Source organism: Pinus tabuliformis, chromosome 1_2 (assembly GCF_031772625.1).
Source record: "Pinus tabuliformis cultivar Carrire ecotype Pingquan chromosome 1_2, CPIR1, whole genome shotgun sequence".
Taxonomy (NCBI): Eukaryota; Viridiplantae; Streptophyta; class Pinopsida; order Pinales; family Pinaceae; genus Pinus; species Pinus tabuliformis.
In genome coordinates this window covers 715,409,658-715,430,846 of record NC_142298.1, presented here as the reverse complement: position 1 = coordinate 715,430,846, position 21,189 = coordinate 715,409,658, and the positions used below count along the sequence as shown (strand labels likewise).

The 21,189-nt window shown below is 37.3% G+C and overlaps 1 protein-coding gene across 1 annotated transcript in view; it reads right to left on the bottom strand.

Moving 5' to 3' along the window:
• The window catches only part of LOC149207739 (phosphatidylglycerophosphate phosphatase 1, chloroplastic/mitochondrial-like), a 99,082-nt gene extending 85,876 nt beyond the window's left edge, over positions 1-13,206 (bottom strand). The window contains exon 1 of the mRNA XM_089395851.1: positions 12,561-13,206. Coding sequence (XP_089251977.1) covers positions 12,561-13,113 — 553 coding nt within the window. The 5' untranslated portion in view covers positions 13,114-13,206. The remainder of the gene's footprint in view (positions 1-12,560) is intronic.
• Between the last annotated feature and the right edge of the window lie 7,983 nt (positions 13,207-21,189).

Sequence of the window (21,189 nt, the reverse complement as noted above, 5' to 3'; positions counted from 1 at the left end):
CCCGAAGGGAAAGCCAGTTAGGAAGAGGATTTTATTTTTCTTTTCTCAGAGAATTTATTACAGCATTAATTACATAGGGGTACTTATCTCTCCCCTTGTTGTCTAGGAAATCATGCCATTGTCCTTGAAAAGCGTGCCATTGTCTAGCAATCACTGCCCTTAGAATGTGTGCCCTGGTTCAACTTCTCAGCCCTCATTTTTCATGTCACTGCCAGACTTCCAACACCTCGAATTCAAGCCCTCTACCTAGAATTTTATCCTTAAAATTCGGGCCCCAAATCCAGAATTTCTACCATGAATTTCATGCCACAAACCTGCACTCTTCTCCTTGAAATTTGAGCCTATCAAGCATGCAATAAATACTTTGACTCTCCATCGAAAATTGCATTGTAGCATCCTCAAATTATGCAATGGGAGTGATTGTTGAACCCTCTCAGACTGTGTGCCACCTCTTAGTACTTCCTCAACCTGCGTGCTACCTCCTAGCCTAGAAATTTGGGCCAATTGATGGTCTCTCTTTGCTACTACACTTGCTATCTTAGCCTCTCTTTCACCTTTCGGCTTCACCTCTCCTCTTCTCTTCTCCAACAACTACACATGAAGAATGAGCTCTCACTTTGCCTTTTTCCTCCTTTTAGTCTCATAATGATGAGAATCCCTCTCCCTAAGATCAAGGGCTAAGATTAGATGTCAGCTTCTCTTAATCAAGGACGTAGATCTAATCTCCCATTGACCCCCTCCTATGTCTCCCTCTTCATTAATAAGCCCCTCTAGTCACTTTAATAACTTTTTGTACCATATACCTTTTTTTCATAAAGTCACACTCAAAAGGTGGGTTCACTTTGTGTTCCTAGGCTTAGTCAAATAACACTAGGAAACACCTCCTTGGTAGCTTTTTCAACATACTCGAGAGTATGTGGAAGTGAATTATGTATACGAGTGTTATCCGATGCAGTATTACTCAAAGGGGCACCAACAAGGGTTACAAGTGTTTCCAATAGAGTGAAACCTCTAGCATTTTATCTATGCATGCTACCCGACCACAAGTTTACCCGCTTAAAGATGGATCTTTGTGTTAATTAAAGATGTCAAAACATATTATATATTCTAAAAAAATGTGCGAATGTGCTCTAATACCACTTGTGATGTGTCAAATAAAAATATTCAAAACAAAAGTTAGTTATTACTCAAAAAATATTGCAAAAAGAAAGAGAATTGCAAACACAATGATAATATGAATTGGAATACTATACCTTTATTGATATAAAAGCAAATTTCACTTGTCTCTTCGAGGGGTCAACCTCCAATAGATCAAATCTTAGATTACAAGTGATTTTCAAGACACATTTTACAATGCTTCTACATCTTTATATAGTACTTTCTAATCCTCGAGAATATTCTAGGAAGAAACTTTCTAGTGAGCGAAACCTTCTAGTAATCTTTGCTACAATAATCATGTTCACACTATAACATGGGCCTTATTTACTAGTGATGGCCTTCATACATTGTGATACATAGTAATCTATCTATTGAGGAAGTTAGGACCCTAACATGAAGTGTGCCCTAGGAGAATGTACCAAGAGTGGTCAGACCTCAATAACAAAGTATTACTCCATAAGCCATGTTACAAAGATATCTAAACAACCCAAGAGAGTGTTCCCTATAGGTGTGCCAACCTCTCAAAGAAACAATAAAATAATGCATGCTTGGTAATTGTGCCCAAGAAGAGGGTTGTGCCTCTAGAAAGCCTTAACCAACTCCAACTAAGACCTTTAAGTGTGAAAAGGAAGTCAATGAAGTAGTGTGCCCTAGCTATTAACCTTAATCTAAATAAATTAGATTATAATTTAATTTAACCATTGAATAATTAAATCAATCTCAACATATGTGCATAAGGTTAATACTCAAATATAGCCATAGTCCCCCCTCCAAATAGTCACCAAAAAATTAAATCACCGTGTGTGGCGATGAGGGGTGCACTCTAATAATGTGACGTACCATGTAAAGAAAAGATGTTCTCCCTACCAAAAACCCACCATGATAACAACAAAATATAAAGCCCAACCTAATGCACACCACCACCAAGAGATTACTACAACAAAAATCATCATCAAACATTAGGAAAAAGTTAGATTACCATCAAATTGTATGTTGTACCCCACCTTTTAACTCAAACTTGGGAAATAACACATCAATGAGGGTGCTAATATCATGAAACACATTTCCCTAAGTGATGTCTAGCAAATGTTACAGCATTAAATTACATCACCTAGGAAAACCCCACAATGGCAACATGCATCATCCCACCATAGCAACGTCATAAGATAAGAGGTCGTAACAATGTGCCAACCCATCCAATCATCAAGTATGATCCCCATTACACATCCAACATATGAGGTCCATGTAGAACACTCCATCCTAGTGACACCAACATCATACATCAACACACTAAGTCACTAGGAAACATCAGAAATATCATGAAACATATACCTCCTAACATCATCATCCAACCAAAGGTCCGCGTTCAAGCTGTTTAGACAATGTGATTCACATGCCCAACTCATCCTTCCTCAACCTGTTGGTTAAAGCTGCTCCCTTAATCAAAGCGCATTCCTACTGGATCCCAGGCAATGGCAAAAAGATAAATATATGGACTGATAAAATCGTGAATAAGGACCCTATTGAAGACAGAGCTTCCATTAGAGCGTTGCAATGCTGGATGGACAGAGAGGGCCTGTGTACATTGTGGGATATATCCCATTGGAGCGACTCTGTTTGGGCAGGTTGGAAAAACATTGAAGTGTCGGTTCATCTACTCAAAGAATGGTCCACGTTGCTTGATCTTCTTCACAGCTTGGCACCCACACACATGAGGAAAAGAGATTCGAAAGGCTGGGGGTCGAATAACAGAGGCTATGCTGTCTCCATGGGATACATCAAGCTGAATGAGAGGCCTTACGTCCCCCCCGACCCAGCTCCTTGGCAGGGAGTCTGGCGTTTCCCTTCATGGCCCAAGGTCGATTTCTTTGCTTGGCTTCTTTGCCATGGCAGAATTCTAACATATGACATCTTGCAGAGGAAAGGATTCCACGGTCCCTCCATATGCTCGCTGTGCAAAGAAAACGCAGAAACAGCAGTCCACTTAATTCTTGAGTGCAAATTTTCTAAGCAGATCTGGTTCTCCTTCATTCATAATTTGGATCCCAACTTTCAGTTGCCTTGTTCCACTGCCGAACTTTTTTCAAATTGGGCAATCAGATATCCTGGCCAGCCTCCTAAAAATCAGGTAATCAAAACTGCATGGGCTATCCTTCCAAAGATTCTTTGTTGGCAGATATGGCTTGAACGGAATAGAAGAATTTTCAGAAACACTATGCAGAATCACAAGGTCTTAGAAATCAAAATTAAATGCCATATTAAGGAGTGCTTGATGGATATAAAAGATGACTCCAATCTCAGCCAACAGGACATTGCTTGGGGATCATTCCTTGACTTGCAATTTCAACCAGCAGTCAGAAACGCTCCTTCTCTTCAGGACTGGCAAATAAGGAAAACTGAAACAGATTTTCAAGAATGGCTCAAAGCGCACTCAAGACATTCTCTCTTCTTTGATGGGGCAGCAAAGGGCAATCCGGGCAAAGCTGGTGCAGGAGGTGTTGTGGTAAATCCTTCTGGGGAAAAAATTCATTCCTTTGCTTGGGGGCTTGGACATTCAACCAGCATTCAAGCTGAGGCTTTGGCCCTCTTTCAAGGCCTCAAGATCCTCAAAGAACTAAATATAAGTGAAGCTATTGTTATAGGCGACTCCCAGATCATTATAAACGCAATGATTTCAAACTCCCCAGCGTTGGATCTTAATCTAGCAAGGCTGATATCCAGAATCAAGGGCTTGGAAAATGCTTTTCAGAAGCTGAATTACTATCATGTGTTGAGAACTCATAATAAAGAGGCGGACAATGAAGCCAACAAAGCTGCCCTTCTCTCTGCCGGGGTCAAGATGAAAGGCGAAGAGGAATCATGGGAACCCATCCCATAAGCTGATTACTGTCATGTTTTACTGCTTACTCTTAAATAAATTTGTTTGTATCTTCAAGTGGGGAAAAATCTCTGAATTTGAAAACATAAATCCCTTATCAAGGAAGAAGTCTTCAAGCTTCAGCTGCACTCTCATTCTTAGCAGAGAGATGCAACAGGACACAGAAGTCCTTAATATAATCAAATTTTCAGCATTCAGGCCAAGATGAATATAAACACCCCATAGCCGTTTCTGTCAAAAAAAAAAAACATCATCATCCAACCCCTTGGGTAGCTAGAACCAATGTTGCATGACTCAAACTCGTATAAGACTTGTCTGGCTATTGAATCGGTTACTCGTATAAGAATCGAAAACAACTCCTATAGGACTTGTATAAGACTCGACAAAATACAAAAAATAATAATAAAAATAAAAATACTTAAAATATGGTAAATTTTAAGCACAAAAAAAAAAGAAATTGAAGATATTTCTAATCCTTATAAGTTATAAAACCACAATATATGCAATAATTCATAGCATCATCTCATAGCTATGATAATACAACATAACATATTCGATTTTTGTAAGCAAAAAATTTAGATAGTGAATAGGAAAAGGAATCATGATTCCATAATCAAAAACAAAAATGGCATCAGCTTTAAAATTCAAATACATATGTCATAAATGATAAGTCATAATATCATAACAATCTTGAGTCTCATGCACAACTAGGCCTAGAGTAAGCCCTAGAGGAGCTAGTGCCAACATGGCAAGGTTGAAGCAACTGTGAGGTAGGTGTATTTGGAGTTTCCATTTGAGATGGCAAACTAGAGCAATCCTCAGTCTCTTCATCAAGCCAACTCAAATCAGGGGACTCTTCCTCCACAACCTAATCGGACTCTAAATCGATACTATTCAATAAAATTGGATCTAAATCGTTTGGCTGCAGTTGCTTTGTGAGCATTTGAAGGTTGTAGTAGATGAAATCTACTTCTCCAACCTCTCATGCTCCAACCTATTTTTATTTTGTTGTGGATGTGTTCAAGTACCGACAAATTGTGTTCACAACCAAAAGTGTTGCAGGGTTGACTCAGAACTTTGATGGCGAATTTTTGTAATTGTGGTGCCTCAGAGCCACAATCTATCCACCAATGTGTTGTAAAAAATAACAAAAATTATTAGTTTGCACCACCAAACATATAAAAGAAAACTAGCAAAATTACAAGCTACGTTCTAACAATTTGCACAAGGCATTTATTGGCTTCAGCTAAATCCAAACATGCCAGATGCTTCCTTGTACATATCTCGTTGCATGTTGATTTTGTCCTAAATATCTTGATCTGGGAACATCTTCTCAATGCATAACATGACACCTCTCATCACCTCGGGATATTTTTGAATGTCAGACCCCTTAATATAGAATAAGCTCGGATTGAGATATGCTCTCATTGCATGCAATGGTGAATGTAGTTGCTTGTCCCACCTAGAATCAATAATTTCCCATAAAGGGAGATATTTGGATTCAGCTCCCTTGTAGAAAGTCTTGATGGCCTCTTTGGTCGTATCCATGCGCTCATAAATATATACCATTGTCGGTTTCTCTCCATCCATCAATCTCAAGACTTTCACAAGGGGCTCAATGAAGCTGACAATCTCAATGACTTTCTCCCATAAACTATCACCTAGGAGAGATGCTTTCACAGCCAATGCTTCTGGTTTTGTGCTATCTTTCCAAAATATCCATTGTTGGCTACAAAACATTCTTCTCAAAGCTTGGTACTCATACAAAAGGCTTTGGAGGGAAAGAAAGTTTGTAGCAAATCGTGTGATAGTTAGGCGACTAAGCTCACCCTCTATGAATTCCCTCATAAGGTTCAACAACCAAGCATGGTTATAAATATACTTGGTAATTTGTTTGCACTCTTACACAACATCTTGCACCCACCTCAACTAATGCCCTCCAGTATCAAGTCTATGCAATGGGCAGTGCACAGAATCCAAAATATGGTGGGATATTTGGCACAAAGCAACCTTCCATTTGCCACATAATTTGTTGCGTTGTCCATGATTACTTAGACAACATTTGCAACCCCAACTTCCTCCACAACCTTAGCCAACAATGTAAAAATTAAATGTGCATCCTTTACATGTGCAAATGCATCAATGGATCTTAGGAACATGGTTCCTTTAGGGCAAGTTACAACAAAATTTATTATTGTTTTTCCTTTCCGATCTGTCCACCCATCAAACAAAATTGTGCAAGTTGTCAACTTCCATGAGCTTTTAATGCTCTCCAATTGTGCCTTGACACACTCGAGCTCCTCATCTAGGTCTTTCCCCATAAGTGAATTATAAGATGGGGCTTTGCATCCAAGATCGACACCTGTAATGGCATCCACCATGGGCTGATAAAAATAAGACTTTGCATAGTTGAATGAAAGACTATTATGGTACCAAAACCTCCTCACTACCATATCTGCCTCCTTCCTCCTCTTTTCATTAAAACTCTCCAAGGTTGGTTGAGATCCTGGAATTGTACAAACAAGGAAGAAAGGAGAGGTTATATTCTTGTTTGCCACAACAAAAATTGTCACCTTGTTTTTGTGGCATTCTATGCATTCCCTCACATGATTGAGAACATCATCCTTCATACCCTTCCATGAGAACCTTTCATGCACAGACCTGTATGTCTTCAAATAACTAGGGTTACCAACAAGCTGATTGTTATGAACAACAATTAGAATTTTGTGCTTAAACTTACTTTCGATCACTAGGTAGATTCTATTCTTGTAATAGATGATGTCATTCATCACTTTATATCTTCCATCATCAATTTTACCATCTAAAATATCATAGGCATGCTGATTTTTTACACATATTATACTAGTATGCGATCCTTCCAAGAGGCTAAAATTTCTGAAAGTGGGAAAAACGAAGGATTTCTTAATAATGAATCAGCAACAACATTATTCTTCCCCTTGACGAATTTAATGTCAAAGTCATACCCTTGTAGCTTACTTACACAACATTGTTGTCTCCCATTTAATCCTTTTTTCTCCATGAAATCCTTGAGGTTGTTATGATTAGTGCTCACAATAAACTTGCAGCCCACAAGATTTGACAAAACTTTTCAAGTGTGTGCATGATGGCCAACATCTCCTTATCATATGTGGAGAATCTCCTTTCAACTTCATTCAATTTTCAGCTTTCATAAACAATGGGATGCTTGTCTTGCATCAAAACAACACTAATACCAAATACCCGATGCATCGCACTCAAGCACAAAAGGTTTACAAAAATCCAGAAAAGCCAAAATAGGACAAGTACTCGTTACCTTCTTAAGATGATCCATAATTCCTTGAGTCTCACCCGTCCAAACAAAAGCATCCTTCTTGATCAAATTTGTCATAGGAGCAATTATGAAGAAAATCCCTTCAAAAACCGTCTATAGCATGTCCACATACCAATGAAGGCCCACAATTGTGAAACATTCTTTGCTTGTGGCCAATCAAGTATAGTTTGAATCTTCCCCTGATGTGCCTTCCCACCACTTCCCACAATGACATATCCCAAAATTGATAGCTCAGTCATGCCAAACTCACACTTACAGGCTTTCAAAAAAAGGAAATTAGCTGATAATATACTTAACAATTCATCAACGTGTCGAAGATGCTCTTCCCATGACTTATATATACTAAGATTTCATCAAAGAAAACTAGCACAAATTTCCGCAACTGCTTGTTAAACACACGATTCATGCAAGACTGAAAAGTATTTGGAGCATTTGATAACCCAAAGGGCATCACCAAATACTCATAATGTCCAAAGTGGCACCTAAAAGTTGTTTTGTACACATCCTATTCTCAGATTTGAATTTAATGGTATCCTGAATGAAGATCTATTTTGAAGAAATAGACCATTCTATGTAGATCATTCATCAACTCATCAATACGCAAAATATGATATTTGTTCTTGATGGTCCTCTTATTAAGTCCACAATAATCAATGCACATCCTCATAGTGCCATCCTTCTTCTTCACCAAGGCAACAGAGGAAGCGAACGAACTAGAACTAGGCCATATATGTCCTACATCCAACAACTCCCGATTGTCGAAAAACGCTCTCCATCCTCTTAGATGAAATGCCTCTAGGAGCATCTGAAGTTAAGCCCCATAATACCACCCTCCTACCATCTATTGCGAAACTCAATTGCATAGATTTAAAGTTTGTAACAATTGGACTTATAGAATACAACCACTGAACACCCAACACAACATTGGTATCCTCAATGTCAACCACATAAAAGTCATTAGTAAAGGTGTAATTACCCAAAGTTATACTCAATTGTGGAACACGATGAACATAACACAACATCAGGCCACTTGTTGTCTGCACCCAAAAACCATCATGCTCCCTAACTTGCAAACACCACTTCTTCACACAAGATGAGTCAACGAAATTGATGATAGCCCCAATATCAATCAACACAACAACTCGCTATCCTTGCATAACACCATTTATTTTGAAGGCATTATAATGAGGAATGGTAGTGAGGGTTGCAAATGCACCATCTATCTTTTCCAAATCATCCGAGTGCTCATTTGCACCTGTCTCTCCATCCATCTGCTCATCAAGAACCTATGTCGCTTTTGACTCATCATCACTAGGCTCCTTAAAGACCTCAATCCAGTGGGCCTTGCCTCTGTTTCTATACTTACATCTAGAAGTGATCCAAGGTTCATGACAATCAAAGCAAAGCCTTTTTCATCTCAACTCATCCCTCGAATCACAAGGTGCACCACCAACTGGCCTAGACATCTCACCTATAGGTCTATTATACTCTGGCTTCTTGTCCTTCCTCTACAACCAACTTTGTGATAAGGGTCTATGTGAAAACTTGCTAGGAAACCTAGCCTGTGGTGTGGATAACTCCATATTCCTTGCACGTTTATAGCATCCCGAAATATTGGTGGATCAAAAGCTTTGACCCAACCCCTGAGAGGTTCTGACAAGCCCTCTATGAACCAAGAAATCAATCTCTTCTCAGTCACATCAGAAACCATGATTGACAACTATTGAACCTTTGAAATATATGCATCAAGTGTCCCAAGCTGTCTCAACTAAGCCAACCCAGTAGAGTGTGCCTTTGAATCCTTGTGGTCAAACCACTCTATCAATGTAGTGCAAAATTGATCATAAGAGACTATTGCACCATGTCCTTGTGTCACTAAACTATGATACCACCATTCATGTGCAGCTCCTTCAAGGTGAAGGGTAGCAAACTTGATGGCCTCAATTTTCGTCATCTGATTTAGGGCAAGATAAGTATCCAATTTATGAATCCAAGCCAGAGTTGTACATTTGAATGATCCATCAAAACTTGGTAAGGATAGACATCCCAACCTCTTTTGCAACCCATAATTCCACTTCCCTTGGTTCCATCGCTTTTGCTTTGGCTCTGTTCATTTTGTGACCTCCAAGTAGTCCTTAAAAGAGATGGTTGATTGAAAATCTGCCCCCAAAGCTTGATACTTAGCTAATATTTCAGCGTCCTCATTGTCCTCCATAGGTTCCTCTTGTGTAGGCTCATCCTCTTGTATAAAAATAGGCATGAAAGGTCTAGATTGTGTTGAACCTAAAGGTTTGTTGGAAGAATGTTCAATGTTTTCTTCAACCTTGCTACTTTCCACTCCCTCCGTATGCACCAGATTTCTTCCATTTGTTGTGTTTTGAGCCATCTGACTCAAATAAAGGTTGTTCATTTGTAGTTGTTTTAACATTTCTGCAAACATTTGTTTTGCCTCTTCCTCACTTGATGGCGATGGTTGATCATTTCCAACCATATTTCTTCCTGTTTTTCCAGATTATGAGCACCCTCTTCATGCATGCAGTTAACCCAAACAAGATGCCACGTCTTGCAACTATGATACCACTATAATATATCCACAAATAGAGATACTAGAAAAATAATAATATTTCCAAAACATGGGAACAGCAGAATTTGAAATTTTATTTGCATATAAAATTCAGAAATTAGAAATATGAAGATAACTTACTAAAATAAACACAAATTTGAAATTGTCCTCTGAATTTTATCTCCAAATCGACCTCCAAGACTTATGAATGATTGCAACCCAGAAAAGATGATGTGCTAGGGTCTCACAAGCCAGAGCTCTTCCACCAAAACACACCCTTCTGACTAAAGGGAGCCCATATGTTTCTTTGAAACCATGGATACTCAAGATTGTCAGACCTTAAGCCCAAAATTGCAGCAGCATAGAATAGAAAACTCACAACATACAGCTCACAACTACCAAAGCAACCTTCTCCTTTTATCAACTATGGAAGTCGAATTATCCATGCAAGATTCTGTTTTCAACCCATGTGCATTAGTGAGACTCAAGCTGATGTGTAGGTGTGCCTTATCAACTTGAGGATGACCCAAAGTAAAGTATTCAAGCGCTGGAGTTAAGACAATGTTTCAAGGAGATGCACATTGTTAACTCACTAGTCGTCTTGGAGTTCTCTTCCATGCATTTTAGTTAGCTGATGGTAAACTGGGATGAGATGGCCATGTGCAAGGCTAAGGGAATACATTTGAGTTCAACTGAAGTAGAAGAGGAGAGAAGAAACATGTGCTTAGTCTAGTGGAGATACTCTGGATCTAACTCATGTCAAACTGCCTGAAGTGGAAGAGAAAAAGGCATGCGCCTAGTTAACTGGACTACACTCTCAGTTATCTCCCCATGCATGCATGTGTTGTAGTTAACTCCAAGAAAAGTGCCAACTCATTCCTAAATCAGTGCATGCATCCCAATGGTCTTTAGTTCACTCATGCATGTGCTCCAAATAACTCCCAATCATGCTCAATCTTATCTATGCGCACTAATCCACATGCATGTGCCCAAACCCAATGTGGCTCTGCATCCTTTTCCTCTTGGGTAAGCCAAGGAAAAGACAGCCAATTTGCTGTTAGTTTTCAAGGTTTGAGTTGGAGACATTACAGGATATGAATTCTTCTTTATTCATATCAAGTTCTAGGAGGTTGGAACCACTCTCAACCATCCTGGAGACGTTACCAGTAAGTTCAAATTTTAAGTAAAAGGATAAAAAAAGAAAGATAAAAGAGAATATCAACTTTTACTTCAAGGATAAAATATTACCAGTGATAGCTGATATTTCTTTTCCCTTTCATTACTACCAGTTATGGCTTATTTGTGCTGTTGGATCCGTGGGTTGGCAACTGGTTCAGCTGATCTGGTCCACAGGCCAGTTTGGGGTCCTCAAGGGGTGAACCAATCCAGACCAGGTGGTTCCAAAAACAATGGTTCCAAGGCAGAGCTGGCCTCTTCCTTCAACCATGGTTCCCTTTAATCAACCTTGCTTCAATGACTATTTCCTCAACCCTGATCTGGGTGAGATTGCCAAATCTCCCCGTCTACTTATGAGAAGAGTAGACATTGCAAGAAATCATAAATTCTTAAGGTAAATATATTAAGTTTGATCCAAGTCAGGAGGAAAAGTATATTTTTTACCGATGCCAGAATATGTGCAGAGTTGAACTTGAGTAAAGAGGTTTATCAAAGAAAATTTTCCTAGACTGTTAAGATTTCAAATGGACCCAGCAGCTGTGGTCTATGAGAACACAGCCTTTCAGGTGCAAACTTTGTTTAGAGGCAGGCCATCTGAAAGGAGCCTGTACTAAAAATATACTTAATAAGGTTGAAGGTCAGTATCCACCCACTGGAAAAGAAAGTTCGAATGCAAATCAAAAGGTTATTCAAAGCAGGGAGAAGAAGAAACACGGGCGGTCAAAGAGTCAGTCGAATTGAAAGCCATTTCATCCAGCAGCACCAGCCAATAAATCAGAACCCCCTAAAGATACCCTAATGCAAAATTCTGCAGTTGGCGAAGACGACCCTAGCGAGGAAGACCCAGCTCTAACTAAGTTGGCAAAGCAAGAAACTCCTTGCATCAAGATATCAATTTCAAGCTCTTATATCCCAAAAACAGAGTCTAATAAGAAGCTGAATAAAGAACATAAAGATATACCTGACAATTACATGAGCCCACCGGTCTCTGCTCACCACATGTATAATTTTGGCAGTTTGTAATCTAACAGAGACCGATATTGAAGATGCTTCACAATTTAACTTAAGCAGCGACCACCTCGCGGGGGCTGTAACAGTACCTAACCAGGCTTGCCCCTCGTGGGTGACACCAATTAATTTTGTTCTTGTTAATCACAAATGACTTAGGTTAATGGGAGCGGTTAATGTACTACCTATTTTTTCTCGTGGGAGAAGCCTGACCATTTGCTTTTCTTTTTCTTTTTTTCCCTCAGTGGATCATTGTTTGCGTATTAAAAAAAATTAGAACATTTAAAAAAAATTAGTAGAGTCACTTCAAACATAGCACTGAGGATACGGTTTTATCTGATTAAATAAACATAGTACCATTTTTATATCAATATATACACTGGATTCCATGAAAATAGTTGTTATGCAACACGGTTAACTATAGTTCTATAGTAGATGAAACATACCAGCCGAATTGCTGAGCAGAGCAATCCGCCCGTGAAATATAGATTTACAATCCTCTAGAGAATCTGCAATGCCGGGCCAAAGAGAGGGCGCGTAAGGGGCCGTCAGCGTATTGTCTTTATCGAACACAATCCCCTGAAATCCTTGCTCCTTCAACTCTTTCCAGTTGACCCACCTTATATCTGGGACATTTAAATGCGGCAGAGCCAAATGCTGCTCCCTGAATATAACTCTCAGGCTCGACATAATGCCCGCGGAATTGAACCTCTGACCTAACTTCGCCCACATGGTCTTGGAGCCCACACTTTCTTCTTCGATATTGCCGGCTACTGTCCTATAAGCGGTCTCATCTGTAGGCATAATGCCCAAAGTAGGAAAGAACTGCCCTACAGATTTTTTGAGCTTCTTGCATCTATGACCCCTGGGGAACTTTAATTTTAGAAAAGAATATCTGCGGGTCTCCGAGATCTTATAGTTGGTTTTCAAATCTGGGATTGAGAGTATCGACGAGAAAGCAGAAATGTGTACGGTAATGAGGAGTGTATGGGCAGTCATGGCTGTCTAGAACATAAAATATTCACAATAACTGTCCTGTCGCTCTCCCATTCTTATCGGATTGCTCAATGGAGTCATGGTTTGGCCAACATTGAAATGGATTAAAGACTATATATAGGGTGCGTGCGGACATTTAACAAGGTGGAATTTTCTGTGAGACTCTAATGTTTAGGAAAGAAAGAAAGAAATAAATTAAGGTTTTTATATTTTTCCTCTTTTTATTAAATTGATCATTTGTTGGTTTATTTTTTTAAGAGTCTTTTCGCTAAAAAGATAATATTATGAAATAGTTGTTAACATATTGTCATAATTGTTTTGATGTGTGTGAAAGCTTCACATTCTACTACCTCGTAGTGCAAAAAATACATACTTGTTCTTCTCAAAGTTTTTTTAGGTATTTTCCACCTTCTTGTTTCATACCAAAGTTGATCCGAGTTAGTTCTTCATTGAGCAGTAAGAATTTTTACTCTCCACAAAATATTAGCTCCAATGTACTCTTTTTGTTGGGGATCACAAGTAAGGTTGAATTCCTCAACATAGTACTTCTTCTTTCTACCCGACGCTTTTCCTCATATAGGCTTATGGAACTTCTCCATAACAAAATTATTTAACTCCTTATTTGTGGCACGGGCATTGAAGTAGATATTCAATTTATGCATCAATTTGTTGTTTTGTCTCATCCATATTTTATTCTTTCACCCATGCTTCCATTGAAGACAACTTTAGGCAATCTACCTACTCTTGTTTGTTCATTCTTTTTAAATAGCTTATGAAATGCACCATAGCAATTGCTTAGATGGGAGTTGCCCCTATTTCACTAAACATTATCTCACAAGTAACTGAACTTTTTATTTTGAACGTGCTCATGATCAAGCATTTTTAAGTTTTCTCAATTTGTTTCCATTTTGAAATGGAGGTGTTGCTAGCCCACAATTCACGCCCATAGAGCATCATTGAATGAACTAGGAGCCCAGAAAGCACTTTAGTTGTTATCCAATCTCAAAGCTCTACCTCCACATCTATTTTGAAGAGCATATAATGCTTTCCACCCTCCTGAAGTTCTTTTCTTTCTACAACCTCCCAATTAAGCTTGTTGTTGAAATCAATCTTGAGGTACTTGTACTCATTTACTTCATCAAGATTATTGCCTTCAAAGAATAATGTATGTTGACTATTCTTCCTTTTATTATAGAAAATCATTATTTTGGTCTTATTGATATTGATTTGTATCCTCGTTGCTATATAAAAATGCTCAAGGGCATATAGGTACATCTACAATCCATGGGCCAATTTAGCAATAAACACAAGGTCATCGACATATAAAAGAAGCCTTATCACAAACTCCCCCTAACGGACACCATCTGCACCTTGGAGATGTAGTCACTCTTTCAATTTGTCAATATATAGATCAAAAAGAGTAGGGGATAAAAGGCAGCGTTGTTTCACTCCAATGCCACTTCTAAAGATTTATGAAATGTCTGTTGAAGTTCTAATTTTGACTTTGACCTCTTCGTAGGGCCTATGGTCAACAACTCTATAATGCAAAGGAATTTCAAGTACTTCCATTCTATGCCACAACTTATCTCTAGGGACCATGTCAAATGCCTTTCTGAAGTCAACAAAGCAACAAAATACTTCTTCTTTGTCCCCTTAAACCTTTTAAATAATGTGTTTCAGTGTGATACCATGATCCACCATAGAATGTTTCGACCTAAAACCTGCTTACTCTTTTGCCTTTTTTTATTTTAATTCTGCCCACTTACTAATTATATTTCTACCATGTTGTTGAAAAGCTTCACAAATAAAGAAATGATCAAAATGGTTCTATAGTTGGAAGGATTATTAATGTCTCCATTTTTAAAAGGGTATTGTTAAGCTACTTGTCAAGACTCTTGGGAATCCTTGTTGAATGATGTTATTGAATATTTCAATGATGTGTGGTGAAAGAGTGTACATTCTCCATTTTAGATATTCTACTTGAAGTTCAACCAAGTCTTTTACTTTCCTATACTCAACTTCTTAATACCAATTTCCACCTCCTACAACATGAAAAGCTTTGTAGTTACATTGATACTAAAGGAGGCTCAACCTCTTATTCTTTCCATAGAAAGAGTTTAATCTATTTGATCAATGTTTTGTATGAACAAAGTGGGGCCTTAATTTATTTTATTAATGTTTTGTATGCACAAAGCGAGGCCTTAATTTATTTGATTGATGTTTTGTATGCACAGAATGGGCCCATGTTTGAATACTTAGAGAGGTTATGCTTTAATATAATTTTGCCTAATGTTTAAAATGTGGTTAATAGTGAAATGGGTTAAAAGCTATGTATGTGGAGTTTTAATCCTGTATGAGATATAAGTTTCGGCAATCAATATTTTTTTGGTTGCAGAGATTATGTCAATTGCAATTAATATTTATATGGTTGCAGAGCTTTTGTTAATTAAGTGATGTACATTGTTCATGATCCATTGTTGCATGTATAGGTTGCAAGTATATTCATCATTACATGTCCATCATTACATATATGTTCATCATCATGTGTATGTGTTGCATGTATATCCATTATTGTATGGATGGGAGCTAGTGAAGTTGTTTTTAATTGTCATATGGATGTCACTTGAAAAGATCACCATTGCATATATATAAGCCATATTGTAGAATATTGTGTAAAATGTACTAGTACATTGTATAAACCAAAGTTTTTATCTCCTTATGAAAAAAAGAGAGAGAGAGAGAAAGAAAAGAAAGAAAGAATAAGATTCTTGACATGTGAAATTCAATGACTCAAAGCGCCTTAAAATGGCCATTGCCGTAATTTTGTCTTATAAAAGGAATTTAACCATAATTTATTTGATCAATATTTTATATGAGCAAAATGACGAATAAGGTTCTTCACCTGTAAAATTCAATGACCCAAAATACCCTAAATGGCTATCGCTATAACTTTGTCTTAAAAAAAAATTAATCATAATGTATTTGATTAATGTTTTGGAGGAGCAAAATGAGGTCATGCTTTAGTTTTGTATGACCAAAATAATGATTAATGTTTTGTATGAGTAAAATGAGGCCATGATTCAATACCATTTTGCACAATATTTTATATAGGATAAATCAATAAGGCCATCACTCGTCTTCAACCACCTCTTCCAACCAGGAAACAGAGGATGTCAAGGCCATCTCTCCAGCCAATTCACCTAGTGGCTCCTGCCTCTATGGAATCTAATACTGAGCAGTTGTGGCATATACAAATTGACATAGATATTCTAAGGGACCACATGTATGAAGACCACAATGAAATTGTTGCCTATTTCGTTGATATTCAATACAGTCAGAATGCCATTAATAAACAGTTGGACAATCTCTGGCGTAGCCAACGTTCCACTAACAACCACTTCCGTAGCCTGGAGGCACGGGTACAACATAATGACTTCCATATACATGATCGTGTTGGCTACTTTGTAGCTCCCCCAGTAATGCCTTCTCATCCCTCTCCTTGATATGTTGCTACCTGTTCAGGTCTCTTTTTGTGTTTCACATAGTATGTTAAGGCCATAGGGCTCTTTGGAAATAATGTATGCAAGTTGTCTATACTGGTATTCTCCACCCTCCAATCTCAAAAAGTCTGGTCGAAATGAGGGAATGAGGGTTGTTGAGAGCATTTTTGTACGCTATGATATTTTGAAAATCTAATGAAATCCATTTTGAAAAAAAAGAGAGTATATTTTAATATAACATATCTAAATATAATAATTTATAATTTATATCATATGTTTATAATATCAATTAGAATTTTTTTATGAATGAAAAATTTTAATTTTTATCAATAAAAAGAATGATTCAAAAAAATCTTTTTTTTTTTTCTTATTATCGCTGCCACAGAGATGACATTACTTCTTCAATTTTTTATACTTGCTCGCACATAGTATTAGTTTGTCTTTGACCAAAATTATGTAGTTTATTCATAGTTTAACATTGAGAATTCATTTTTTGTTAATTTATTTTATTTAAATTTATTTATTTGTAAAGTGACTGGTTGAAGTCTTATTATGGGCTATTTAGTAACTTATTTGTTTTCAATGTTATTTTTTATTAATCTTTTTTCCTTTTTTATTAATTTCCATTTTCATGAATTATAGTTTTTTTTTGTCTATATTTTCAATATAAAATGACTTATTATTATATTAAAAACATATTTTACTAAATTTAATTATAAAAATTTATATATATTAATAATATATATATATATTTATATTAGTTGATTATAATTTTTTTATTTTTGGTGATGGCATTCAACAATATAGTGTTTATTGATTGTTTTATTTTTGTGATGAAATTTTTGGTTTTATTATTTTTTAATTTAATTAAGCTATACTTAAACTAAGCAACATGTACTAGCTACTATGTAGCCTTTGTTTAATTTCAATTTCTACTTTATTTGTTTAATTTCAATTTCTACTTTATTGACATTTAAAATAATATATTCTTATAAAAACAAGAAAGAGGCGACGTTATGCTATACATGGAATTTGCATTGTGAGAATTAGGGATTTGACGTCATTGCAGTGAATGAAGGTAGAGTTAATTTATATATTTCTTAAAAACGATTCAACTGTAGAAAAACAACATTAAAAAACACATATTATATAATAAAGGTTAGTGTCAAGTTATGGTTGATGTTATTGGGCACTTAGATTGTTCGATATTAAATTTTAACGTGTTTACTAGTGTATTAAATTGACGTGTCTACCAGGTCAGAATTTTATGGCTAAGTCTCACAAAAAAATTAATATATTATATTAATGTCATCCACCAATTCTAAAAAGTAAATTTAAATTTGCCATAAAATTTAAATTTATGACCAACAAGATCGTTGGGACAATTGTTATACTCGAGCATCGTGTTTTAGCTGCATCGAAAATAAGTGGCACGGGTTTCAAGTGGAGTAGTTGTTATGAGTATTATTTTTTGTGCAATTGCATTTTGATACATTTTTTTGGGAGACTTTCTCATTATTTGTGATTTGCAACCATAAGTACATATAGAGAGATTATAATAGAATCATGGGTATAGGTTTTAGGCGAGATATGAATCGGAGGTCCACATTCTCAATATTGAATGATAGAGGCAGAGAAATGTTATCTTATTGGAAAGATAAACTAGGATTTATGGAGAAAGTGGTTACTTAGAGTTTGATATTTATTTATGAATAACGTCATCACTCCCAAGATATGCATGAAAAGCAGTGTCCATTAACGTGGTGACCTTGATCGTACAACCTAAATGAAACTAAATATCACTTCCGAATGTGAACTTTCGAAGGGATTTAAATAATAATCTCAATTTATCGAAGTAGTCTATACTTGCAAAGAAATAGAGTGATGTGACCCACCCACCAGCGTTCGACACCCCTCTCTAGCATCCAACTCTTTCCCTAGTGTTCAACTCTATCTTCTCCTCCCGTCAGGGCCCACCCTCCAATGTCTCTCTGCATTGTGGCCCCACCCTCCAACGAGAGTCATAGGCGAGCGCATTCTCCAATGCCCACACCCTCTACCACCCTGCATTAACTACGAATACAATTCAAAACTACTCCAATTCTCGTTTGCACACCTTACTCCAGAGTTCTCCCCTGCAACTAGAGTTGAAGAGTGCCATAGTTCTCCCTTGCAGTCTAAGTTTTCACCTCTGCACGCCATAGTTCTTCCAATCGACCGAGCAAAGAGTTGTTAGTCGAAGGTAACATTCAAACTTTCTCTGACACAATATTATCTAACCAAAGAAACAAGGGATACATGGTTGTGTGCCCCTTGCCTGCAAATCTCTTAAAGATATTTGAATGTTTGCCTTGTCTGTATTCAGTACTAAGCAAGCATCCTTTTTTTCCTCAATTTGATCCCTGACAATCCAATCCACTAGATAAAGAGCATGTCAAAAAAAAAATGGTTTTTATTCACAACATGACATACCAATATAAGTGTCCATTGTTATGCAAATTTATTGTTCTTATACCGAGGTTAGTAAAGTCGGGTGGAGATATTTCACTCTTTCCCATGTCTGACATTTTGGACTGGATGCCTATAAGTAAATTGGTAAACTGCAAATTATGAACATACGAACAATGAAAGGAGAGCAATCACATGAGAAGAATAGACAACGAGCCAACAACACAAGAATCTTTCAAATCCTTTAAAACTTTTGCAGACAGGAAAATTGTATTAATCTGGTGAAATCACAACATACACAAGGTTTTCTGAGAAAATTTCGAACCTTTCTTCCTTCTCCTTCATACATTATAAAAATACACTTTAACTGAGGTCCATAGTATTTAGAAAGGTATGTCCAATTTAATATTACAAAATCTGATACATTCTTTAAAATAATGCTTGATCTCCAATCTAGTTACTCGATATGTACTAGATAAAACTTGGGCATCTAATTGAGAGGAAATCATTAAAACTCCTCGAGATGCTTGTTGTCCTTTGGAGGAAAATCTAGGAAAGATCACTACAAATTAGGTACTCCTGGAAATCTATAAAAATCCCTCAATTGTCTGCATGAAATCTCTGGATTTCCAGGCATCAAAATCTGATCCCTTATCTGTCAAAGTGACTGGGCTACGAAAGAGCATAGGCACACCATTTTCTCATCCATACCTTCTTGAATTGATCCCATAACATTTTCATAAGATAAAATAGTTATATGGCTTGGAAAAAACCCTAGGGTTAACAACTCTGAGATTCCCCTGTTAAACTTTCAATAGCCTCTGTTTCCTCTGCAAGGATTCTCATCTTGTCCTTCTTGGCCATTTCCCTTGTGATTCTTCTGCCTTTCGTTTGCATGCTTTTGGCAACTGTTGGAGCTTGTGGTTCAGATTCTACTCGAAGCCCCTCCTTGGCTCTAGAAGACCTTGCTTCCTCCTCATTGTTAATGAAAATTGGTTCCTTCATATTGGGATTTATTTTAGCCTTCAACCCCAACCTTACTTTGTTTGTGGGCCCAGTTCATGGCCTCCTTGAGTATTCTGCTCCATGGTGAAAATATTGAGGATCTTCACTCTTCTTTCCACCTTCCTCCATGATTTCATCTTTCTTATTCTCTTATACTTCTATCTGGTGTCCTCTAGTCCTCTTGTTATAAACCCTAGGGATTTTCCTCCTGTTAAGGTTTTCTGTGGCTTCTGCAACAGCTTGTTGGCTACTCTTGGCTTGTGTAGCTAGAGCCCTTTCCTTCTTATGTTTTCTAGGAAATGGATGTCCCAATTCCCTCGTTCTGGGATACTTTGTTTGCTTGTTTAACTCATGTAGGTACAAGATTTGGATTAAGTTGTGGTGATATACATCATGCGGATGTAAAACCCTCCTTTTTCTTGCAAAATCCACCATTTTAATTAAATTTTGTTGTTGGTAAAAAGGGAGATTCATCCTATTGAAATTAGCCAAGTGTACCAAAATTCTCATGTGATATAAAATTACCTTAGAGAATCAGCATCACATGTAAGAAAAAACCTTAATCATCCACATAGGTTGAACCACTTTGGTTTTAAAATGTTACTATGGACCCAAATGCTCCAGCAAGGGTCATGACAATCGTCTTTTAAGAAGAAATTAAAGTTCACCCCCTGTAGCATTTTATTTTTGAACCATCTCTCCCCTTTAGTCGGTGTTTTCGTTGCCTCCAAAATACTTTTCTCTATTACTGGAAACCCTAGCCCATGAACCCTAGTGCCAATACCATCAAAGGAGTCAATGAAATCATAAGTGAGTTTAAGGTTATACTTGATGAAGAGGTGAAAGATATACTCTTAGCCTGCTTCTCTGAAAATCGACAGTGCTTGTATTCCATATAGCTCAAATAGAGTTGCTCCATCCGGTTCAGACCTTTTAAGGTTTCCACTTTTTACCATCTTTCCAGCTAGCAATACTTCCCGAGCTTTGACCACCAAGCTTCCTATAGATTGATCTTTGCGTGCTCAACCGCCTTAGAAATGGTTGTTGTCGTCTCAAAAATGTCATTGGATAAAAAATGCCTGTGCCCCCACCGTCTTGAAATGTCGTTGAAATGAGACCACTGCCT